Genomic DNA, 22,667 nt, shown 5'->3' with positions numbered 1-22,667 from the left:
AGTATTTTGTACATTTTCCCTTCTTTGTTATTAACTTAATAAACAAACACTTTCATATAGAAAGAACAGAAAAAATGATTGTATCAAATCTAAAGTGTCAATAACTATCTGAAGAAAAAATATTCTAAATCACTTATAATTAGAGAACTACAAACTAAAACAACTCTGAGGTTCTACCTCATACCCATCTGACTGGCAAAGATGACAAAAAAGGAAATGGCAAATGTTGAAGGGGCATCAAGAAATCAGGCACAGTAGTGCCCTGTTGATTGAGCTGCTGAATGGTCTAGCCATTTTGGAAAGCAACTTGGAACTATGCTCAGAAAGTTAGTAAACTACATATATACTTTGTCCCCATTGTATCTCTACTAGGCCTATCTTCCAAAGGGATCAGAAAAACAAACAAACAAAAAAAAACCAATGTGGGCAAAAATATTTATAACAACTCTTTTCATAGTAGCCAAAAAGTTAGGGGCAGTGGATATTATGTCAGGCTAGAATTCAGAAAGTCTTTTCTTCCCATATTCAAATCTAGTCTCAATCTCTTAGTAACTGTGAGCCTGGGTAAGTCACTTAATCTTGCTTTTCTGTTCTCTTACTTGTAAAATGAGTTAAAGAAGGAAAACCCAAACCATTGTAGAATCTTTGCCAAGAAAACCCCAAATGGGGTCACAACATATCAGATACAACTATAATGACTGAAAAAATTTGGACACTAAGGGACAGCCCTTCATTTAGTGAATGGCTAAAGTAATGATAGTAGATAATGATAGATAATCAATATTATTGTGCCATGAGAAATGACAAAATGGACAAGTTTAAAGGAAACTGGAAAGACCATTTTGAATGATGCAGAGAAAAATCAATAGAACTAGAAGAGCTATTTATACAACGAATGCAAAATTATTGAGAAAAAACAACTTTGAAAGATCTGAGAACTCTAAATAGAATGACAAGCCATCATAGCATAAGAGTGAAAATGAAACATGTTACTCATGTTCCATCAGAGGAATGATATATTTTTAGCAAACTGGGAATTTATTTTGCTGGACTGTAAGTGTTTATAATGAGGGTTTTTTAAATTGATTTTTGTTTGTTAATTGGGGCTAGACAATGGGAGAAGCATTATAAAAAGTGACAACACTGCTTATTTATATCTATTGAATTTCTTTCTGACTTCTGTGTATTTTCTCAATGCTTTTTTTGCTATTCATTTTCTTCTTTCTGTCATTGTTTTCCTAACCTCGCCGACTGCCTCCCCACAACTCTCCCCGCCAAAAATAAAAGTCTTCCTTTTTAAATAAGTATATCCAAACAAAAGAAATTCATGCATCAATCATGTTCATCACTTATTTAATCATCTCTGTCAAGAAACAGTAAGTGTATTTGAACATCAGGCTCCTGGAATCAACACCATCATCATAACTGTTACCATCATTGTTTTCACCACCAAAACTACCATTTAAATAGTGCTTTTAAGATTTGCAAAGCACTTTACATTTATTTTATTTGATCCTCACAATAACACTTTTGTCATTTTATGGCATTAATATTATATCATATTCTTATAATTATTCAGACATTTTTAATTGTTGGGTATCCACTTTTTTCTAGTTCTTTGCTATAAAAAAAAGTACTGCTGTAAATATTTTTGTACATTATGTCCTATGCTTGTCTTTGATTTATTTGAGCCTGTATGTATGCATAGTAATGGTATCTTTGAGTCAAAAGGTATGTACTTTTAGTGTTTTGGGGGATATAGTTCCAAATGACTTTCTAGAATAGTTAGATCAATTCATTCATTCACAGTGCATTGTGTCCTTCCAAATGATTTTTAAATACATAGAGGCAATGAGTTATTTGAATATACAACTCAGGGCTATATTAACTTCTAAGTCAAATGTTTTTTTTTTTTCATCAATAAACAACAGACAGAGAGCCTTCTTGTGTTCATTGAGTCACACTCCTGGAAGAATTTCAGACACTCTTTTTACTTGTCAGTATTGAAAAGGAACATAACACACTTGAGAAGTGACCATTCACCTTTGTTTGTAAACCTCCAATGCTTGATTTGACACCCAGACAGATGATTTTGAAATGACTGCTAAATTGGCAATATAATGTAATGCAAGCAATCATTTTCTGGATGGTAATAATTATATATGTACATAGAAATACATGAAATATCCATTCCCTCCAAGAGTATTTTTATCTCTGACCATTTTCTATTTTTTTAATATCTCATGTAGCTATTAATTTTAAAGATTTGTTCTCCTATAGAAAATGCTCTTGGAAAGTTGTGATAGTTTCCTTTTGCTTGTAATCTTATCCTTTTTGAAATCATTAGATGTCAGCCTCAGAGTGACTTTAAAATTGTGTTGCCTGCAACACAGATTTCTTTTGTTGTCCATATTTGTGGTTCAGTTGTACTTCTTGATTATACCTTCTTAGTACAATCAGCACTTCTTGGCACAAGAAGTTGGTTACCGAGGAGGTAGATTTCTGACATTGCTATTTTATTATAATCACTAATGAGACTAGATCATGGTGGAAACGCTAAAAGCTTTGTTTAATTTCACATCTATTTGTAATTCTGTGGTTTTTAACTAAATATGTTATTGAGATAATTGACTTAGCTAAGTTTCTCATCAAATTTTCATCATATGATTATTTTCCTCTCAATTTTTTAAAAAAAGTTTTTCTATTGGCAATACTGCCTATAATCTTCCATCCCCCTTCTTTGCAATGTCTTGCTGCTGAGCTTCTACTCTACACTGTTGTTGCACTTGGCTTCCATGTCTTTTTATTTGGCAAAGTGATCAAGTCCTTGTTGGCTCAGGTTTTTGGTCTTGTTGCTGTGGCAACTTTTGTCTATTGATTAAATTTCTCTAAGAAATGCTATTAGCCAGTATACAATATTAAAAGATTTTAGAGGATTGAGAAATGGAAGACACCTTCTAGATTTTATCTTCATTTTTGTTCCTTTGATATTTTCCAAAGTCAAGAGCTGGTTTGAACAGATTGGGTTGGAGCTGCAATAGCTAGTGACTTGTGTTGTTTTTTTTTGTGTTTTCTTATGTTTATCCTTCTCTCTCTTCCCCCTCCTCCATTTAGTATTGACTTCATCCATTGCTCAGTTTAACACACACACACAGACAACTGATTCTGAAATAACTGCTGTTGATAATGAAATATAATATAACCAAATAAGTTTGTTTGTTAAAAACAAATACCTGCATATCTACAATTTCACTTTTTGTAATTTTGCTTGGTGCTGAGCCATGTTGAATGTCTTCCAATATACTTTTTAAAGAGAGTATTTATGATATACATATTATGCATCTAAGTAGTCAACCAAGCTCTGACCTGTTCATTTAATAATCTCTTTATCCCAGGGTTGTTTTCATCACCTTTCCTATTCTCATTTCTGCAATGGAACTGCTGAGTATTAAGGCATATGTTGACTTAGCTTTTAGGATTCTTTGTAGGATTTTTGTTAGGTTCTTTATAGGATCTCTGATACTTTTTTTTTTTTTGTCACAGATGGTCTGTACTTTCTGGTTCTGAAATCATGACCTATGATTAACATGATGGTCTGTAAGCATGTAGTTATCATCAAGAAGCACAGCAAAACAAGGAGAGCAAGTATCCAAGAAATGATTATTTTTTGTTGCCTTTGGTTTTGTGATAAAAACAAACCTCCACAACCTCTGCTCAATCCTTGATTTGCCTTTATGAGGAGAATCTCTGAGTGGTCCCCTTATTTGTCTATGTTTTCTTGTAGTCTACTGTTTTCATTTGTAGAGAGAATATTAAAAAAATGGATATGGTTCAATTTCTATGATTCTTATCATTTTTGCCAATCACAGAATCATGGAATTTCTGAGTCAGAAGAGATCTCAGTAGCCAACTGATGCAATTATTGCTGAAAAAAAGAAATCCCCTACAACATACTCAATAAGGATTCATCTAGCTCTGCTTGGAGTCCCAGTCTGAGGGAAAATATATTAATATATTATTGATTTATTAATATATGTAATATATTATTAATATATTATATATTTAATATATTGTTAATATATTAAATATATCTCTTGAGGCAGCCAATTCCACTTTGGAAGAGCTCTAATTGTCAAAAAGGTTTTCCTTTTATCAAGCGTAAATTTACCTCTTTCTAGCTTCCTCTCATTATGCATTCTGATCTCTGGGGGCCAAGAAATACAAATTTAATCTTTTTTCTATGGCAAAGTTCAGAGGATCTTATATGAAATGACCTTAGGTATTATTCTCTTATCAATTATATTAATTAATGGCTCCTTTATTTTAAAAAAAATCTCATCATTACTCAAGAAAACACATGATTAATCTTTCCCACCTGACAGCCTATTTAAATGTTCAAGTACTTTGACATTAACTCTCATATCCTCACCAAGTATTCTCTTTTCCATTCTAATTCCTCATTCTTTCAATCAGTTTTATACAGCAGGAACTCAAGGTCCTTTCCCATACTTGCTGTTCTCTACTGGATACTTTGCAACTTATCAATCCCATTTTTAAAATTTATACCAAGATCTGAACATCATATTCCAGATGTGTTCTGATTTGGCAGGGGATAGCAGGATTACTGCTTCATTATTCCTGGAAATGATAACTTTCTTAACGAAGTTTAATATATAGCTCTTTAAAATTTTCAGGTATTTTACAAATATTATCTCATTTGAAGTTCACAACTACTCTGAAATGCTATCATTATACTCATTTTACGTATGAGGAAATGGAGACATACAGAAGCTAAGTGACTTGTTTAGTGTCTCAAAGATGATAAGGATCTGAGGCTATACTGAGTTTTCCTGACTATCAAGTCCAGCATCCTATTCACTAGGCAACCTAGATACCTTATGTTCATCATTATAGAATGGTCTTTTACAATGTAAAAGACATATTTCTCCATATATTACATATAACATAATGTTCTGTGTATAAAAGTTGTTCTGTGGGAATGTCCTAGTAGGATAAGGATGAGGAACTGAATCTGTAGTTTCACTTAGCATAGTGAACTCTCAAGGGTGGAAACTCCCTCCACCAATGCCAGTCATGCCCTTTTCTATAGTAAACAATTATCTGAAAAATCAAGGAAATATTCCACTTGCCCAGCATCCTAGAACTAATATATCTTAGAGGTGAGACTTGAATCTAAGTCCTCTTGGCTTTGACATCACCTTTCCATACATCCCACCACAATCTATTCAATAACAAATTAGAAATTTTATCAGATCTCTAAGGAAATTAGAAACATGTTAGACAGCTTGTGTAGGATAACACGAAAAAAATGAAATGCTATATTCTCAAACAGCTTAAAAAAAAACAGAACTCCCAAAGTACATCTTTACAGAAAACTCAGATTATATTAATTGAATAAGGAATTGCTAAGACTTTTGATAAGAAGATGTCATTCATAAACCATTAAGGGTTAAAAGGTCTCATTTATCTTAAGGACTTTGCTATCAACAGCCTTCAGGCTTCATTATTTGATATTTCATGTCATTAAATGACCGTACCTGAGAACGAATTTTTAGGGCTGGTCCAAGTTTTAAGCCCATAGTGTCCAAAAGATGCTCCTCTGTGAGCAAGGGCAAGGTTTCACCATCAATTGCATGGTCTCTAAATATCTTAGAAGTAAAAAGAAACACACGTTACTCTGTTCATCAATCTCTTGTGTTATTTAACATAATTTTGTTTTGTTCATAGTAATTTCCATCTTGGACACAAGGACAATATTTTCCCCCAAAAAACAGAAAGAAGAATGACTTCTGGTTTATTCCTGCTGTTCTGTGTCTTTTGCTCATCATGTTGAGCACATGGGCATTTCTGGGGCAGGAGGAGCAGGAAGAAACTACTCATCCTTTTGTCCCTCCTATACTTACCTGCTAATGCCTTTCTCTTTCAGAGTGCATTCACTCTATCAATCAATCTACCTTTATCTTCCATCAACTAGTTGTTCACTTATTGTCTGTCCCATGATAATGTGAACTCCATGCTGGAAGAGACTGCCTTTTACCTTTCTTTGTTTCCCTAGTGTTTAGCACAGTGCCTAGCACATGGTAAGTGCTCAATAAAAGCTTGTTGACTTGACTTGACTTGCACAATTGGCTTTTTGGTGATTTTCCAGAAATCACTGGGCTATCTAGCCCAGTTATTCTCTCTTTGAAGTGGACACAGCCACTCCTACTTTCCTCCAAACACTTTGGACAGCTGGGGGGCTGAACGCTCCAGAGACTTCAAAGGAGATGTTCTTCCCCACTATGCTGGGGGAGAAGGTACACTGCTAGATCGCCCTGTGATCAAAGAGTTGAGAAAGGACTTTTGGGAACAGTAAGTATCTCTAAAAGCACTGGACTTGGCTAAATCAGATCCTAGAATTAGAGTTGGGAGGGGCTTTAGGGGTGATCTGGCCAATCTTTTTCACTTTAGAAATTATTGGATCTAGATCTAAAAGAGACCCTCACATTCAATCTCCTTGATTTTACAACTGAGAAAACTAAGGCAGAGAAATGAAATGACTTGTCTAAGATCATATAGGTCAACATTCCAATTTAGGACCTCTGATTTCAAATACAGCATCCATTTCACCTCACCATGCTGTCAAAAGATCCAGTTTCACCATTTATTACTATGTAACCCAAAGAGAGTTTTCTTGACTATAAAACCCAGGTAACATTACTTCTGGCTTCTTCAGAGAGTAGTTGTAAAGAATTCTATGACTATCAACTGTTATTATTATAATAAAGAGATTTCATTCATTTCTAGAAAAATGAATGAATACATTTGATCTTAAATGCCATGAAATTTAGGCCATGAAATGCTAGAGAGAAATGAATTAACTATAAAATAATTATTCAATTCTTATAGTTTAGGTTCTTCATAATTCCTTAGGCATACCCTAATGTCTCAAGAAAATTTAGTATTTTATGCTTCATTTTAAAAGTTGCTTTGTTTTAACTATAACAATGTTGCATAGTGGGTAGAATCAGAAAGACCTGGATTCCAATTCCATCTCTGACACATACTTTTATGTGACTCTGGGCTAGATATTTAACTTCTCAAAGCTCTGGCAACTATCTAAGATTGTAAATTGCAGAGAAGGTGTTAATCAGTATTCAACCCACCAACAAACATTTATTAAGTTCCAACTATGAGCATTAGTAGAGAAAATTTCTCACTGGGAGCTTCTTATGCTCATAAAATCAAAGGCTGTTAAAAAAAATTAAAAATTAAAAAAAAGTTTAAAAAATTAAGTAAAATTTAATTGTTGATTTTTAAAAAAAAGTTTAGTTAAATTTTAGTTTCTTTCATTTGCTGAATAAACATATTTTTATGAATAAGTATGTGATGTGTTTGCTTTCAAGAAATAATAAAATTTCCTGGGTTATACCTTAAAGAAATGTTCTTAAATTTCTGGATCAAAATCTTCAGCTCTTTAAAAAACTCTGTCTCTTTTGGCCATTTATACATTAAAGAATATATCTTGATCTTATATATTCATTATAGTTCCATTGGTATATTGGATTTCTGACCCTTTTTTAGAGATAATTAGTGTAAAAATGTTTATTCTACCTTCCCCTTCCCCACCAATAACAACTTCTCCTCTGATGTTGGTTGCATTAATTTTGTTCTGGGTGGGGGAAAACTTTTTAAATTTCAAATAAGCTATTTTAACTTTTGTGATCATCTCTATCCCTTGTTTGGTTAAAAATTCCTCTAAAAGACAAAGCTTCCTAACTTGGTCTTCCTTTTTTTTAAATTAACATGACCTTTAACTTTGGGGGGAAGTCAATAAAATTAAAATAGAAGTTTACTATTCTATCCATCTCCCTAATTTTTGGCACATAGTGAGTATTTAATATATGCTTTTTCATTTACTTATTCATTCAAAGTTGTATAATTATAAGAGGAAAGATGGGAAAATGTATTTCCCTCCCTTCATTGGAAAGGTGGAGGACTGTGGGGGTACTAAGTTGTCTCATCAGATATGGTCATTGTATTGGTTTTGTAGAATTTTTATGCTTTTAGGGACCTTAGATGTCATTGGTCCAGAGGAGGGAGAAGAGATTTGCTTAAGTCTTCTGCATGTAGCAGTGACAAGATTCCAAACCAGGTCTCTGAGTCTGGTGCTTTTCCTCCTCCACCAGGGTGCTATACCTTCCTTTTCTTTTGCAGACTAATTGAACTATTCCACAATTCCATTTGAATCTTTGAATAGTCCAAAGTCATTGAGCAATTACCTTATGCTTAAAAGATATAACAGAAAACCCGATTCTTTCAACTGGTAAAAGAGTAAACATATCAACAATGATCACCTGGGACCCACATTCTCGAGGTGCTAACTTTACTGACCTTAGTTTTTAAACAACCTCCTGGGTAATTAGAGGAATTAAATTTGTAGTAAATTAAAATGTCTACATTTCCTAGGATCATAGATTTAGAGATGGAAGGAGTCTCCCTAGGCCATTAAATGCAACCCATTCATTTTACAATTTACCGTAGCTTTGAAAAGATATATTTTTCTCTTTTTCTAATATCCTGAGTTTAAAAGACAAGTAAACCAACAGAAATATATTTCAAAGTTACTTAATCTTCAGATAGTATTTAAGTCTATTTTATCTACTTATGAATTGAATGATTAATTAGTTGGAGATTGGTCCTCCTTATCTTGCCTAGTCTAGAGGGTCAGTGGCCACTTATTGGCTGATTCCAGTACTGATTAGCTTAGAGACTTCCCCTTAGCCAACCCAATGGAGCTCACCATATTGACACTACAAAAACAGCTGATCAACTTAGCTTTGTTGTGTCTCAGAACTCCTGAGCTCAAGCAATCCACTAGCCTCAGCCTCCCTGGTAGCAAAGATTACAAACATACATCCCCATGCCCAGCTTAAGTTTACTTTTAATAAAGAAAATAAGTCACCTGTGCATAGTCTGAACAACCCGGGAGCCCCGTAATGAAGTCATACACATCATCCACAGCCCATTTCCGAATATCTTCAACTGAAGAAAGATCTTCCCCATTTAAAAACAGGTCCCCTGTTCCTTTAAAGCAATCAGGAAATGAACAGAAATTAATTACTATGACCATTTTGGTCCCAGGGAACAGATGGTGATACCATGAAATGATACCATGAAATACACTTCCCTACAGAGATGGGGGGCTTCAGGATTGACTAAGTACATGTTAAGTGAAGTTTTTTTGTTAGTAATGATTAATCAGTTTTCTTCATTACTTGGAAAGGTATAAATAAAAGAAGAGAACATTTTGAAAAAATAACTGCAGTTCAGTAAACAAAAACCATTGATAAAACTTAAATGAAAAAGATATTCTTTTGCAATGAAAGATACATTTTTATAAGGAAATTAGTGAGTTGAGTATGGTGTTTTTTAAAATGCATGTATATGTTTTTCATTCGATACTTTCATGGTCTCATATACTCACAAAACAGGAATTCTCACTTGAAAGAAATTATTATTTCTCTCTTGTATTTAAAGACTAATTGTGGAATTAGGACTAAAGGAAATTCTTATCCAGAAATCAACCAGTATGAGAAATCTTGGACAAAGACTTACTCAGGCTAAGATCTAATCAAAGACAGTAAAGAAATTCTAAATTTAGGCAAATGGGTTCTGTTCACTGTATTTGATCAAACAGATCTGGGGTGGAAGTGAAGTCCCTCTTTGATGTGTACATAAATAAATCTCTTTGAGTAAGACTTGATGGTCCAAATCAATATCTCTGAGACCCTTATTAGAATGAGCCTACATCTCATTATAATACTCATTATCTCATTAATTTTTAACCAATCAGAGTTGATTGCCATCCTTGGGGAACACTCATTCTTCCAAGGGCATATAAATTGTAAACCCTCCACCATCTTTGACATTTGAAAATGTCACTGGCCCTTTTATTAATAAAATACTAGCAGTGTTAATAAAATGATTAACTACCTAAAACTATGTCTCTTGAACTTTTAAAACATCATACACCTTTTTATGTGTCGTAGGCCACTTTGGCCACCCAGTGAAGCCTGTAGCTCTCATGTCAGAATAATATTTCTAGATTTATAAATTAAACTAAATATGATTACAAAAGAAACCAATTATGTTGAAATATAATTGAAATATTGAAATTCATTTAGTTAAGGTTACGATCCCCTACTTTAAAACATCTAGAAACTGTGCTGTTGGTGTGGTGTAGTTATTCCTTCCACTACTACAGATCTCAACACTCCTCTGACTTAGTTAATGGTTTAAAGAATTCCCAAGGCCAAAAATTTCTTCATTCTGTGGTCCTTTAAATGATGAGTCTCCAAAGAACTCTACATTTAGCTCCATATAAGAACTGTGTTATTGAAGGTTGTTGGGTTTATTTGTATTTATTTTATCAATTCCATCTCTTTCTTGGAGGCTGTCTCCTCATAACTGCCATTACACCATTCTAGTCAGGCTTTCATTGACCCTGACCTATAATATTGCAATTACAATCCTTTACTCAATAAACTACAATGGCTCCCTATTACCTCTAAGATCAATTGTGAATTCCTCTGTTTGGTATTTAAAACTCTTTACAACCTGGCTCCTTTCTTTTACTGTTATTGTTGTTTGGTCATGTCCTCCTCTCCATGACCCATTTGGGGTTCTTCCAGCAAAGATACTGAAGTGGTTTGATATTTCCTTTTTCAGCCCATTTTATTGATGCAAACAGGGTTCAGTGACTTGTCCAGAGTCACGCAACTACAAAGTGATTTGAATTTATGAAGATGAGTCTTCTTATTTTAGATCTGGTATTCTGCACTTTCTTTAAATAAATAAAATACATAGGATACAAAGAAAACCAAAATGAGTGAAAAAAGTATATATATTTTAATCATCCAATATAAACCAATCCAATTTGATTCACAGACCCTCTGAAATCTATCCACAGACCCTAAGGAGTTAACTGCAGATTAAGAAACCCTGCTCTGAATCCAATAAATATACTCTCTACTACTATACTGGACTCTCCTACATGATACCTAGTTACTATGAAACTATGTGGAAAACCAAAAAATCATTGCAACTAGTCAAGGACTTGAGAAGTCATTGAATTTCACTTCATCTACTTTAAAGAATCCACCTTAAATGCTAAATTGCCTGCATCAGATCCTCTTGCTTCCCAAATGGACAATGTGAATAGGATTAAGAAAAGGAAGTAGGAAAGCAGAGTGACAGTGTTACTGAGGAGACTTACAAACCTGGAGGGAGCAATAAGCTGTTGTTGAGGACTGGAAATCCATAGGGCAGGGGAGGGAGGGAGAGCGGCGAGTGAAAAAGGTATTTTTCATCTGAGGTTGTTGAAGAATGACACGAATCCTTCATATTCCCACCACTGTCGTTTGCTTCAACGGCCCAACCATGTTCCTCACAGGGTTTTCGGGGGCTGTGCTTGGGTTCCTTGAGGCTCTTGGTGGGTATAATGGCAGACTCCCCATCACTTTGACTTGGCTCATATTTGGGGTGTGGCTCAATGTCAAGGTCTTTCTTAGTCTCTTTTTCTGTAGCTGAAACTGGGAGAGTCTGATCTGGATTTTTGTCTTCCTCTTGGCCTTTGGAACTCCTAGCATTACAAGTGGCAGCTTTATGATTTCCCATTCTTCTCCCTAGCCGGCGACCCTTCTCTTTGTGCCAGCTGCTGACTGGCGGGTATGGACCAGTGGTCATTAGCCTGCTGTTAGCATGCAGGTCATCCAGAGAGCTTCTGTGCACATAGAGGTCATTGGAAAGATGCACTTCAGGAAGCCTGCTCCTTCCTCGGAAGGCAACTGGGCTTGTAGGGATACCATGTTGGTACAAGAATGATGTCTCCAAACCCAAACCCATCAGTCCTTTATGCTGAGCTTTTCCTAGCTCCCTTTGTTGAAAAATGGTGCCCATTTCCATCTCCATCCTAAAGATGTAAAAAAAAAACTCACAAACTCATTACAACCCAACAGAATACAGAATTTGAATAGCCAACTGCTCATGGACAGATGTCCATGATAATCTACCTAAAACTATTACTCCCCCAAGATAAGGTCCTTCCTGGCAGCTTTTCACTTAGTACTTAAACTGTGTTAGGTTTATAATAACTGAACCTCTACAGAGTCATAGAGGAGGAATCCTTCCAATGGACTGACTTTACTGGGGGATTTCACTTCACAAAGACATTTTCTTGGATTATGGGAACTATGCTGATGGTATAGAAGAGCCCTGTTTAAGAAGTGGGCACCATAAGGATAGAGTTTAAGGACTGACCATTGCTATAGGTTAATATTTAAAAGTTTTAAAACTACTGGAAGTGAGCATTGTTTTGTCTTTTTAGGGAAAAAAAACTTATTTTTAATTGATCTTTCATTTAAATAATAATGGTAATAACAGGTAGCATTTATATAGCACTTTAAAGTTTTCAAAGTACTTTGCTAATGTTATCTCATTTAATTATCAAATCATCTCTGTTAGACAGGTGTTATTTTTATCTTCATTTTCCATATGATAAAATTGGAAAGAAAGAGAAAGAGAAAGAAAGGAGGGAAGGAAGGAAGGAAGGAAGGAAGGAAGGAAGGAAGGAAGGAAGGAAGGAAGGAAGGAAGGAAGGAAGGAAGGAAGGAAGGGGTCTTCTGACTCCAGGTACAGGTACAGGTTTATTACTTGTGCTTTAAAGAAAGATTTAAAAAAAAGACAAATAATCAGGTCAGCAAAACCAACAAATGCAACTATTACAACTGACAGTATACACAATATTCTACATCTCTTGGCCTTCTCCCTTTCGTGAAGAAAAAAATAAAGGAGATTCACTGATTCAACTTTTTTTCTGGGACTAAGCCCCAGGTAGGAATAGTTTATAGCTCCTGGTGTTGGTGTTTCTGCCATTTTAGGAAATGCCTGTGCCAAGAGATAATTGTATCTACTGGCTGAGTGCTAAAGGGAAGCCTGCCAGCAAGGGTTTGTGAGATAGAATGCTGGGAAATCCAGACTCTGTGGGGTCCCAAGAACCCAAGGGGATCAGACACACTCTGGGAAAGTAGCCTGGAGAGAGTATTATTGTGATAGAATATAAATTAAAACAGCACTAAATGTCAGCTGAACACTGATTAATTTTTTAATTAAAATTTTTAATTTTCAGATCCATGTTCTCTCCTCCCACTTTCCCTCCTCCCCTCTTCTTCACAATGAAGAGACAAGAAAAAACAAATCTCTGTTGCAAACATGTATAGTCAAGCAAAACAGATTCCCACATTGACTATGCATTTCTCCCCACAGCCCCCAAAATATGTCAGTCTGTTCTCTGACTTCATCACATCTCTATCGGGGGTGGCTGGGATGCTTCATCCTGAATGCTCTGAAATTATTGTGGGTCATTATGCTGATCAGTAAACTCTGATTAATGTTAATAATAATAATAATAATAACTCTGATATTAATAATAATCTAGAAAACTGATAATGAAGCACATTTCCTTCCTCTTAGTAGAGAAGTAGGCATCGTGTTGTCAGACATAATCTCTTTGTATTGGTTGGTTTTGTGTTTTTTCTAGTTGATTCTTCTGTACATAAAGGGAAGGATTAAATCCTAGAATAAGAGACGAGTTGTAAAATCACTAGAGTACTTGTTGTCAATAAAACTTTTAAAATAAAGGAAATAAAAAAAAGTGTAAAGAAAATGTGAGGATCTTAATTAATCAAAAAAATAATACTAATTAAAAGTCAAAAGAATGGAATCTTCCATTTGTGAGCAGGGTGGGGAAAAGAGCTACATAGTGTTTTTGTTTACTCTGTTTTCACAGGAGTCATTCCTTTGGACTTCTGAGGGTCAAGTGAAGATGTACAATGTGATTTCCTCTCATCTGTGGCTAGCCAGTACCTTAAGAATCTAAGATTCACAGAGAAATGCAAATTAAGACAACTCTAAGATACCACTACACACCTGTCAGATTGGCTAAGATGACAGGAAAAAATAATGATGATTGTTGGAGGGGATGTGGGAAAACTGGGACACTGATGCATTGCTGGTGGAGTTGTGAACGAATCCAACCATTCTGGAGAGTAGTTTGGAACTATGTTCAAAAAATTATCAAACTGTGCATACCCTTTGATCCAGCAGTGTTACTACTGGGATTATATCCCAAAGAGATTATAAAGAAGGGAAAGGGACCCGTATGTGCACGAATGTTTGTGGCAGCCCTTTTTGTAGTGGCTAGAAACTGGAAACTGAATGGATGTCCATCAGTTGGAGAATGGCTGAATAAATTGTGGTATATGAATATTATGGAATATTATTGTTCTGTAAGAAATGACCAAGGATGATTTCAGAAAGGCCTGGAGAGACTTACACGAACTGATGCTGAGTGAAATGAGCAGGACCAGGAGATCATTATATACTTCAACAACAATACTATATGATGACCAGTTCTGATGGACCAGGCCATCCTCAGCAACGAGATCAACCAAATCATTTCTAATGGAGCAGTAATGAACTGAACTAGCTATGCCCAGAAAAAGAACTCTGGGAGATGACTAAAAACCATTACATTGAATTCCCAATCCCTATATTTATGCACACCTGCATTTTTGATTTCCTTCACAAGCTAATTGTACAATATTTCAGAGTCTGATTCTTTTTGTACAGCAAAATAACGTTTTGGTCAGGTATACTTATTGTGTATCTAATTTATATTTTAATATATTTAACATCTACTGGTCATCCTGCCATCTAGGGGAGGGGGTGGGGGGGTAAGAGGTGAAAAATTGGAACAAGAGGTTTGGCAGTTGTTAAGGCTGTAAAGTTACCCATGCATATATCCTGTAAATAAAAGGCTATTTAAAAAAAAAAGAAGCTAAGATTCAGTTATCATTTTCTCCAGCCACCATACATGAAGGGCTCTGGGGAAACCAGGGGACATTTTCTTCTAGTCCAAAATAAGATCTACCTGAAGCATTTCAAGTTTGAAAAGGGATTCCCAAGTTTGGCACAATTTGAGAGACAGAAAAGTCATTTGAAGCTGAGATGTTAAAATGAATTGCAAAGTTATCCGGGTCAGCTGGGGCTCCTAAGTCTACATTCGTGGGGCTACCCACCAGTGTTGGGGACATGTATTCCTTACTATCTATAAATTCACCATACCACCATTCAATCACCCACCTGGCCAGATTCTGCTTCTGCACCAACTCTTGCCTTCTGGCCACTGTTTCCATGGATTCAGGCTGCAGAAAGCTATATCCTGAAAAGCAGAACCAGACCAAGTCCAAACGGAGTGATACACATGGAACATGTAAAAAGAAAATATGGTTGCAGAAACAACTTGTGATGTATGAACAGGAATGAAGCCAAAGTCTGCCTTTGTATTTTATTAACTATGGGACAGGCAATGGAAGGATAAAATCTTATGGCTTTTTTCCTTTTCCCTTCCCTTTCCTTTCCTTCTCTTCCCTTCCTTTTCCTTTCCTTCCCTTCCCTTCCCTTCCCTTCCCTTTCTTTCTATTCCTTTTCTTCCCCTTCCTTTTTCTTTTCTCCTCCCCTTTCTTTTTCCTTTCCTTTCCTTTCCTTTCCTTTCCTTTCCTTTCCTTTCCTTTCCTTTCCTTTCCTTTCCTTTCCTTTCCTTTCCTTTCCTTTCCTTTCCTTTCCTTTCCTTTCCTTTCCTTTCCTTTCCTTTCCTTTCCTTTCCTTTCCTTTCCTTTCCTTTCCTTTCCTTTCCTTTCCTTTCCTTTCCTTTCCTTTCCTTTCCTTTCCTTTCCTTTCCTTTCCTTTCCTTTCCTTTCCTTTCCTTTCCTTTCCTTTCCTTTCCTTTCCTTTCCTTTCCTTTCCTTTCCTTTCCTTTCCTTTCCTTTCCTTTCCTTTCCTTTCCTTTCCTTTCCTTTCCTTTCCTTTCCTTTCCTTTCCTTTCCTTTCCTTTCCTTCCTTCCATCTCTTAGTCTTCTCTCTCTCTCTCCCTTAAAAATTGGTTTACTTCCATCCTCCATAAGGCCAAAAAAATGTGAAAAGGGCCTTTGAAGTCTGAGAGGGTAACCCAAGATCCCTAAATTTAAAAAAAAGCAATTGCCCTTCTCTTGTTCTACAGACACACCTGATAATTGATGAGCATAGGAAATAGTCAAAAGATTTCTTTAGGAATACCTCTATTCTTCAATGGCAGAATAGGGCCCATAATGACTAACAGATTCAAGAAATCACAAATTTTAATCTAGAAGGGACTGAATTCCCCTCCTTCCCACCCCACCCCCACTTAACATCTGAAACAGGCACAGAGAAGTTAGTGGCTTACCCAGGGTCTCAAACTCAGGAATCAAGTCAAGTGCTCTAATTACCACATCAAACTGTCTCTCTGACCCTTGTCTCCATAATAATCTCTAGCTGGTAATGAGACTTAGAACTTAAGACATCTGGTATCTGATGTAAAGGGACAATGGAGTCTTCCCCTTCCCTTTAGCTATTGTAGTTACTGTTATTAACAACCTTCAGGGAGCATCTACTGAGAAACCACGTTCCACAGCATTTTGTGATTTATTATTTTTTAAAATTAACAAACATTTACTTTTTCTTTACTGCCCTCCTCCCACTAACTGCCCTTTGGGGAAAAAACAACCACTGGAACCATTGAACCATGAGGGAAAAAAAACCATTAAAATCATTGGGAAAAAACTATTGAACCATTGAAAACCATAGGGGAAAAAGCCCGGTAAGCAGTAGGCACGATCCCAGAGTCATTTTGATTACCACATCCTTAAGTGCTCAGACCTGGGTAAACAGCATTAGACAGAACATGAGGCACATTCACATGAGGTGGAACTGATGCTCCCAACCGGGAAGTGATGTGGATTTGCCTAGGGTCAGGTGGAACCATCATGTCCGCAGAAGACAACAAATCTCTAGGTAAAGAGAGCAAATTAAGGTAAGATGCAGATTATTCCTCTCCCGCTGCTCCTGAGGCATTGGGCCATATGTAGATGTCTAGTATTTCTGCCTCCCCAGAAGTACAAGAACACCAGTGATTCCTTCCCGAGGAAGGTTTAGAGTCAGAAAAAATTGGTTCAATGCTTAACTTGGAATGGCCAAGGATACAGATGCGGGTGGGGGACAGGGAAGCAACATCTAGGGATCTATTGATAAGAGCATCTAATCACATTTATTCTCGGGTTTTCCATTATTCTGACTACAGAACTCCCCATCCTCCCATTCAAAAGAAAAAAAAATAGGGGTCAGTACTATAAGTCCCCTGAGTCTAATGTTTGCTTGACTGATTGCATTTATTTTCCCAGGTTTCCCCTCAGCTGCTACATCTTTGTTTTTCAGACCATTACAGCCATTATTCAAGCTCGATGCTGTCAAAGACCATGTGAGTTCCAGTCTGATTATCTGCCTCAAACCTTTCCCTCAGGAGCTATCTGAACTCTGCTCCTAGGTTCTGGACTTTAATTGGCTTCTTTTTGCTTAATCTTGCTGGGGATCAGATGTCCACATCACTCCCTGGACATAGGCTTACAGGAGCTCTTAGCAGGGTCTCAATCAGGGTCTGGAGGAAGAGAATTAAACTTTATTCTATTAGAATATAAGTCCTTAAAAGAAGGGACACTGAGGATTTCAGTACCTGACACATAAGGGCAACTTAATAAATGCTTTTTATTAGTTGCTTCTTTTTGGCCTCTAAGGGCAGAAGAGCAATGAATATGGGAAATTCTGACTCCATACTAGGAAAAAAAATCCTAATAATCAGAGCTATTTCAAAGTAGAGTAAATAAATTCCTTCTCTCCAGACTTCAAACAAAGGCTGGATGCCCATTTGTCAGGGACAAACTTAGAGAGATTTTTTGGATCAGGTGCCAACTGGACCTGATGGCCTCTAAGATCCCTTCCAAATCTGAGACTCTGATTCTGTACAGTCAAAAACCATCTCAGCTTGTATTTGGATGAAACATTATAGTGGAGAAAAATATACCTGTCCACAAACCGAGCTTCAAATTGTGAGGGAACAGATTGGATCCTCTGTGGTCCCGACCCTATCAGCGGTGGATTGACAGTCATCACAGGATTTCTCATCAACACCTCTTGTTGCTGGTGCAATTCTAGTATAAACCAGATCAATTTGTTACTCAGGAAAAAAATCCACCCCAGGAACAATAACTACCATCTGGTCTTCCATTTAAATCCCCTCCAATTATAGGGAGAGGCTTCTGGATTTAGAAAGACTAGGTATGAAATAGCTTTTTGCCGCTTCAAGCAAGCTACATGGCAAATATTTTAGGAACCATCAGTTTAAGGATACTAAGGATCCCAGGTTTTAATTCAACCCTTGACATACTGCAGAGTCTATTAGAAACGCGCTCCCACTCTGCTCACAGCAAGAATACAATGCAAGCAACTGAGGAAGCTACATTTTAGAAACTGCTGATCTTTTGTGCAATAAACAAGCCAGCCATGCTGAAGATGGCACCTGGAACCTTTTTAATTTGGTCATCCCTGTTTCCCATGACATTACCATCCCCGATAAAAGTCTCAGCTGACAATGGTTTCATAAATATTATCACGTTTGCGTTCCATGATCATCTCAGGAGGTCGGGGCTTCATTTATAGGCATTATTGTATTTCTTTCACAAGTCAGGAAATTAAATCAGAGAGTTGGATGACTTGCCCAGGGTCACACAATTCATGTATTCCTACCCCCAAATGCAGCACTTTATCCAATCCCATTCTAGAGCCACAGCAAGACCCCTAAAAATTTGAATAATTATGTTGCACTAGATATATTGATTGATTAATTGATAAGAATTGGGTTGGCAATCCCCCATGAGTTCGCTTCCTTTACTTGTGCAGCTTTTTAGTAACTCATATTCTTGGAGTAACATTGACAGGTTCAGTAACTTGTACAGAGTCACACAGCCATTGTGGGTCAAGAAGACTTGAACCCAAGAGTCTTCCTTGATTCTCAGGTTTGCTTCTATTCACTAGACCATTCACTGGGTTGTGTTAAAAATAAAGGCAAAGGAAGAAGAGTTTGAGAAAGGAAGAGAAATAGCCCATCAAGAAAGAAAAAGCCAGTTAGGGGCTGTTAAGTACACCAGGAAGCAAACCAATAAAAATCACTCCGGGGCCAGCCAATCTGAATTGCTAAGGCATTGGGCTTACCTCCTGTTGTCATCCTACTTGCTAATCGATACAAGTTCTTTTCTTCTAATGTCCCAGCTTCCCCAAGGAGAGACAGCTTCCTGAGATGCTCTGCAGGAGTCATTTTGGGCAGTGCCACATCTGGACTTTTTTCCCCTGGGATTATCAATAAGTCTAATAGGTCAGTAAGGACTCAAAATCACTCCAGAATAATAAGCACGAATTTTACTTTAGTGGCGGGAGTGGAGAGCGATGTTCTTTTATTTTCTTTCCTTGGTATGTAACATTTATTTATCAGATTGACTAATTTTTGGAAGGGAGAATGGTTTATACTATCACATCAATATTCTAAAAATTGACAACTTTGAGTACTGATGAAGAAAAAAAGAGAAGAATCAGGAATCAATTTACATGGGTTAGTTGTTGTACTTTATTGTCCAAGAGGACCAAAATGACATCACCATGTTAGAATCAAGGTGTCTGACCAATAGGAGCTTGGAAGGTTCTATCACAGGTCAGATGCAAAATCACGCATAGGGAAATGAGATATGACTTTTAAAATATGAGTTAGAGCTGGAAAACACCTTACAAATAATCTATTTCAAATCTCTCTTTTTACAGATGAGGAAACTGAGGCACATGGAGCTTTAGTAACTTGCCTAGGGTCACATGGACACTGAGTGGATTTCAATTGGACTAATCCAGTGCTCTATCCAGTCTTATCTCTGAAGAATCTTACAATTTAATGGATGAGGGAAGAAATACACAAAAACCTATGACAGAAGGAAAAGTAAAATAATGATAATCATGAATTGAATGACAATTCATATTTGTATTGCATTTTAAGGTTTACACTAGGCTTTCTTCACAATCTCTTCAGAGCAACATTGTAAGTTTTATTATCTCCACTTTACAGATAAAAAAAAAATAAGTGGAGGCTCAGAGATATGACTCATGCCATCCCACAGCCAATAAATATCAGAGTCAAGACCTGAAGCTATGTCTTTTGTGCTCGGTTTTGGAGTTGGAGGACCTGGCTTCAGAACTGCCTCTGATGCTCAATCCTTGTGCTACTTAACCCTCCTTGATTTTAGTTGCCACATCCATAGAGTGAAGGGATTGGACTAGATAGTCTCCAAGTTCTTCCAAATCCTACACATCTCATTTTAAGATTCCAAAGCATGTTTCTAAATCCTACTGTAGGAAGAGTTCCCTAAACAGTAAGCCAGCTTCTCAATGCAGTGATTCAAGGCATTTCCAATTGATTTAGGATGGAAAATGCCATCTGAGTCTAAAGAGAGAACTAGAGAGACTGAATGTGGATCCAAGTCTAATATTTTCACCTTTTTGCTTTTTTGTTTTTTCTTTTCTGTAGTTTTTTTTTCCTTTTTTGGTTTGATTTTTCTCGCACAATATGACAAATATGAAAATATATTTTAAAGAAGTGCACATATTCAACCTATATCAGATTGCTTGCTATCTTGGGGAGGGAAGAGATAAGGGAGGGAGAAAAATTTGGAATACAAAGCTTGCAAACATGAATGTTGATAACATCACATGAGGTTTCTTAATTGTGGGTGGGGAAAAGAGAGAGAACTTACCTATTTCTCAAAATTTTTAAGACAAATGCAAACATTTTTTGTTTTGAATGTAACTGGGGAAAAATATTAAATAAATAAAATAAAACCAAAAGAGAATATTGAAAACAATTTTTACATGATTTGGAAAAATAAAGTACTATTGAAAAAAATAAACAATCAGCTAGGTGAAACAGGCCTTAGCCGCTGAGTGGGATACCACTAAGTAGATGGGTTGGAGGATACGGATGGGAATCTATCACAAACTGTCCCTATTCAATAGCTTCCCAAGTACTTCCTGTCTAGCTTGCTTGGAATAGCAAAAGATTATTTCATATCTAGTCTTTCTAAATACAGAAGCCTGTCTCTTACTTTGCAAAGTAAACCTGGTTTTTTGAACAAATGTTTGATGAATTGAACTGTCAATAATAAATCAATCTGCAAGTATTTATAAAGCAGCTACTATGTGTCAAGCACTCTGCTTACAAAGAAATACAAAGGCATGTAAAGACAAAAAGAAATCTGTTCTAGTCCCCCCCCCCACACACACACACACAAACTTACTTAACACTGGGAAGAGACACTGTGTACATATGTAAGAATATACAAAATAAATATGAAATGATGGGGAATGCAGAGGCAGTAGAAGATGGGGGAGGGACCAAAGGCATCAGGAGAGTCTTCCTGTAGAAGACATCATTTCAGTTGTGCCTTGAAAAAACCTAGGGATTCCAGAAGGCTGACTCAAGGAAGAAATGAGCTGTAGGCATGAATAACAGCTTGAGCAAAGAGGAGGAGATGGGAGATGGAGTGTCATGTGTGAAAAACAACAAGGTCGGTTGGCTAGACAGTTTAAATATGAGAGTTAATTTTTAAAAAAATCAGGTCACTCAGATTTTTGAGGAAATGTGTGTTTCTTTTACCAGACTTCTTTGTGGAATATTCCCTTGCTTAAAAGATCCTTCTTTTTAAAAAAAAATCAGCCTTCTTGCCTGCCCATTAATCTCCAAATCAAGGTTCACACAAGCCCACTGTTCCTTGGAGTTCATGCTCTGCTGCACCTGTAAACTAAGAAGGTTTCTTCCCCACTGCTTCAGGCAATCAGTGATTTTCAGAATATTAATGTGCAACCAAAAGCATTTTGAGAGCTGTAGAGAGAAAATGTCTTTGACAGAAATACTGTTTCAGTTCTATTATTCTCTTCTGTAGAACCTGTCTCACAAATCCCAAAGTGAAGGAAGTCAAATTAATTCAATAGACATTTTGATCAGCACCTCCTATGTTCCAAGCAATGACAATCCAAGGATGAAATAAAAATCATCCCTGTCCTCAAAAAGTTTACCTTCTATAGATTCTCCATTTATGTTGGGTGTAACTTGGGTGGTGGAAATTGCTTACAACTGAGGCAATCAAGAAAAGCTTCACGTAGAAGGTGACATTCAAGCTTATCCTTGAAGAAAACTCAGGATTCTAAGAGGCAGAGGCTCCAAGGGGGCATGGATTTTCAGGATTCAGGTGCCTGAAAAATTTCAGGTATTACAGCATGAGCAAAGATTTATTCCCCTGTTGTGTATAGTGGGACAGGAAGTGAGCCACATAAAATGGACATGGTAGATGTGTAAAATTCATTTCTAGACATTAATATCCATCTGATATTAAAGACAGTTGGATTTTATTAAACTATTAAAGATATTTGGAGGCAGAACTGTGAAGGGCTTCAGATGCCAGAGGAATTATTTTGTCCTCCATCCGACAGGTAGCCACTTTCTTGTTAAGGGAGGTATATATCAGAGATGTGCTCTAGAAATATCGATTTGGCAGCTTTCAGAGAATGGAGCAGAGAAGGGTGCAAAGGGACCAATTAACAAGCTACTCTAGGACACCAAGAAGGAAAGGATGAGGGGTTGAACAAAGGAGTGAAATAGAGAG

General features: G+C 36.5%; 1 protein-coding gene across 1 annotated transcript; it reads right to left on the bottom strand.

The window, feature by feature from the left end:
* Window positions 1-5,504: 5,504 nt before the first annotated feature.
* Window positions 5,505-18,096, bottom strand: SAMD7 (sterile alpha motif domain containing 7). The gene is made up of 6 exons (XM_031961118.1): window positions 17,996-18,096; window positions 16,798-16,928; window positions 15,201-15,283; window positions 11,415-11,967; window positions 8,966-9,087; window positions 5,505-5,669 (listed from the first exon to the last, which is right to left on the bottom strand). Exons 1-6 carry the CDS (start codon window positions 18,094-18,096, stop codon window positions 5,505-5,507), a joined length of 1,155 nt encoding a protein of 384 aa, XP_031816978.1.
* Window positions 18,097-22,667: the final 4,571 nt, after the last annotated feature.

This window comes from Sarcophilus harrisii, chromosome 3 (assembly GCF_902635505.1).
Source record: "Sarcophilus harrisii chromosome 3, mSarHar1.11, whole genome shotgun sequence".
Lineage (NCBI taxonomy): Eukaryota > Metazoa > Chordata > Mammalia > Dasyuromorphia > Dasyuridae > Sarcophilus > Sarcophilus harrisii.
Note: the sequence above shows the minus strand (reverse complement) of the source record. Positions and strands in the feature narration are given on the sequence as shown.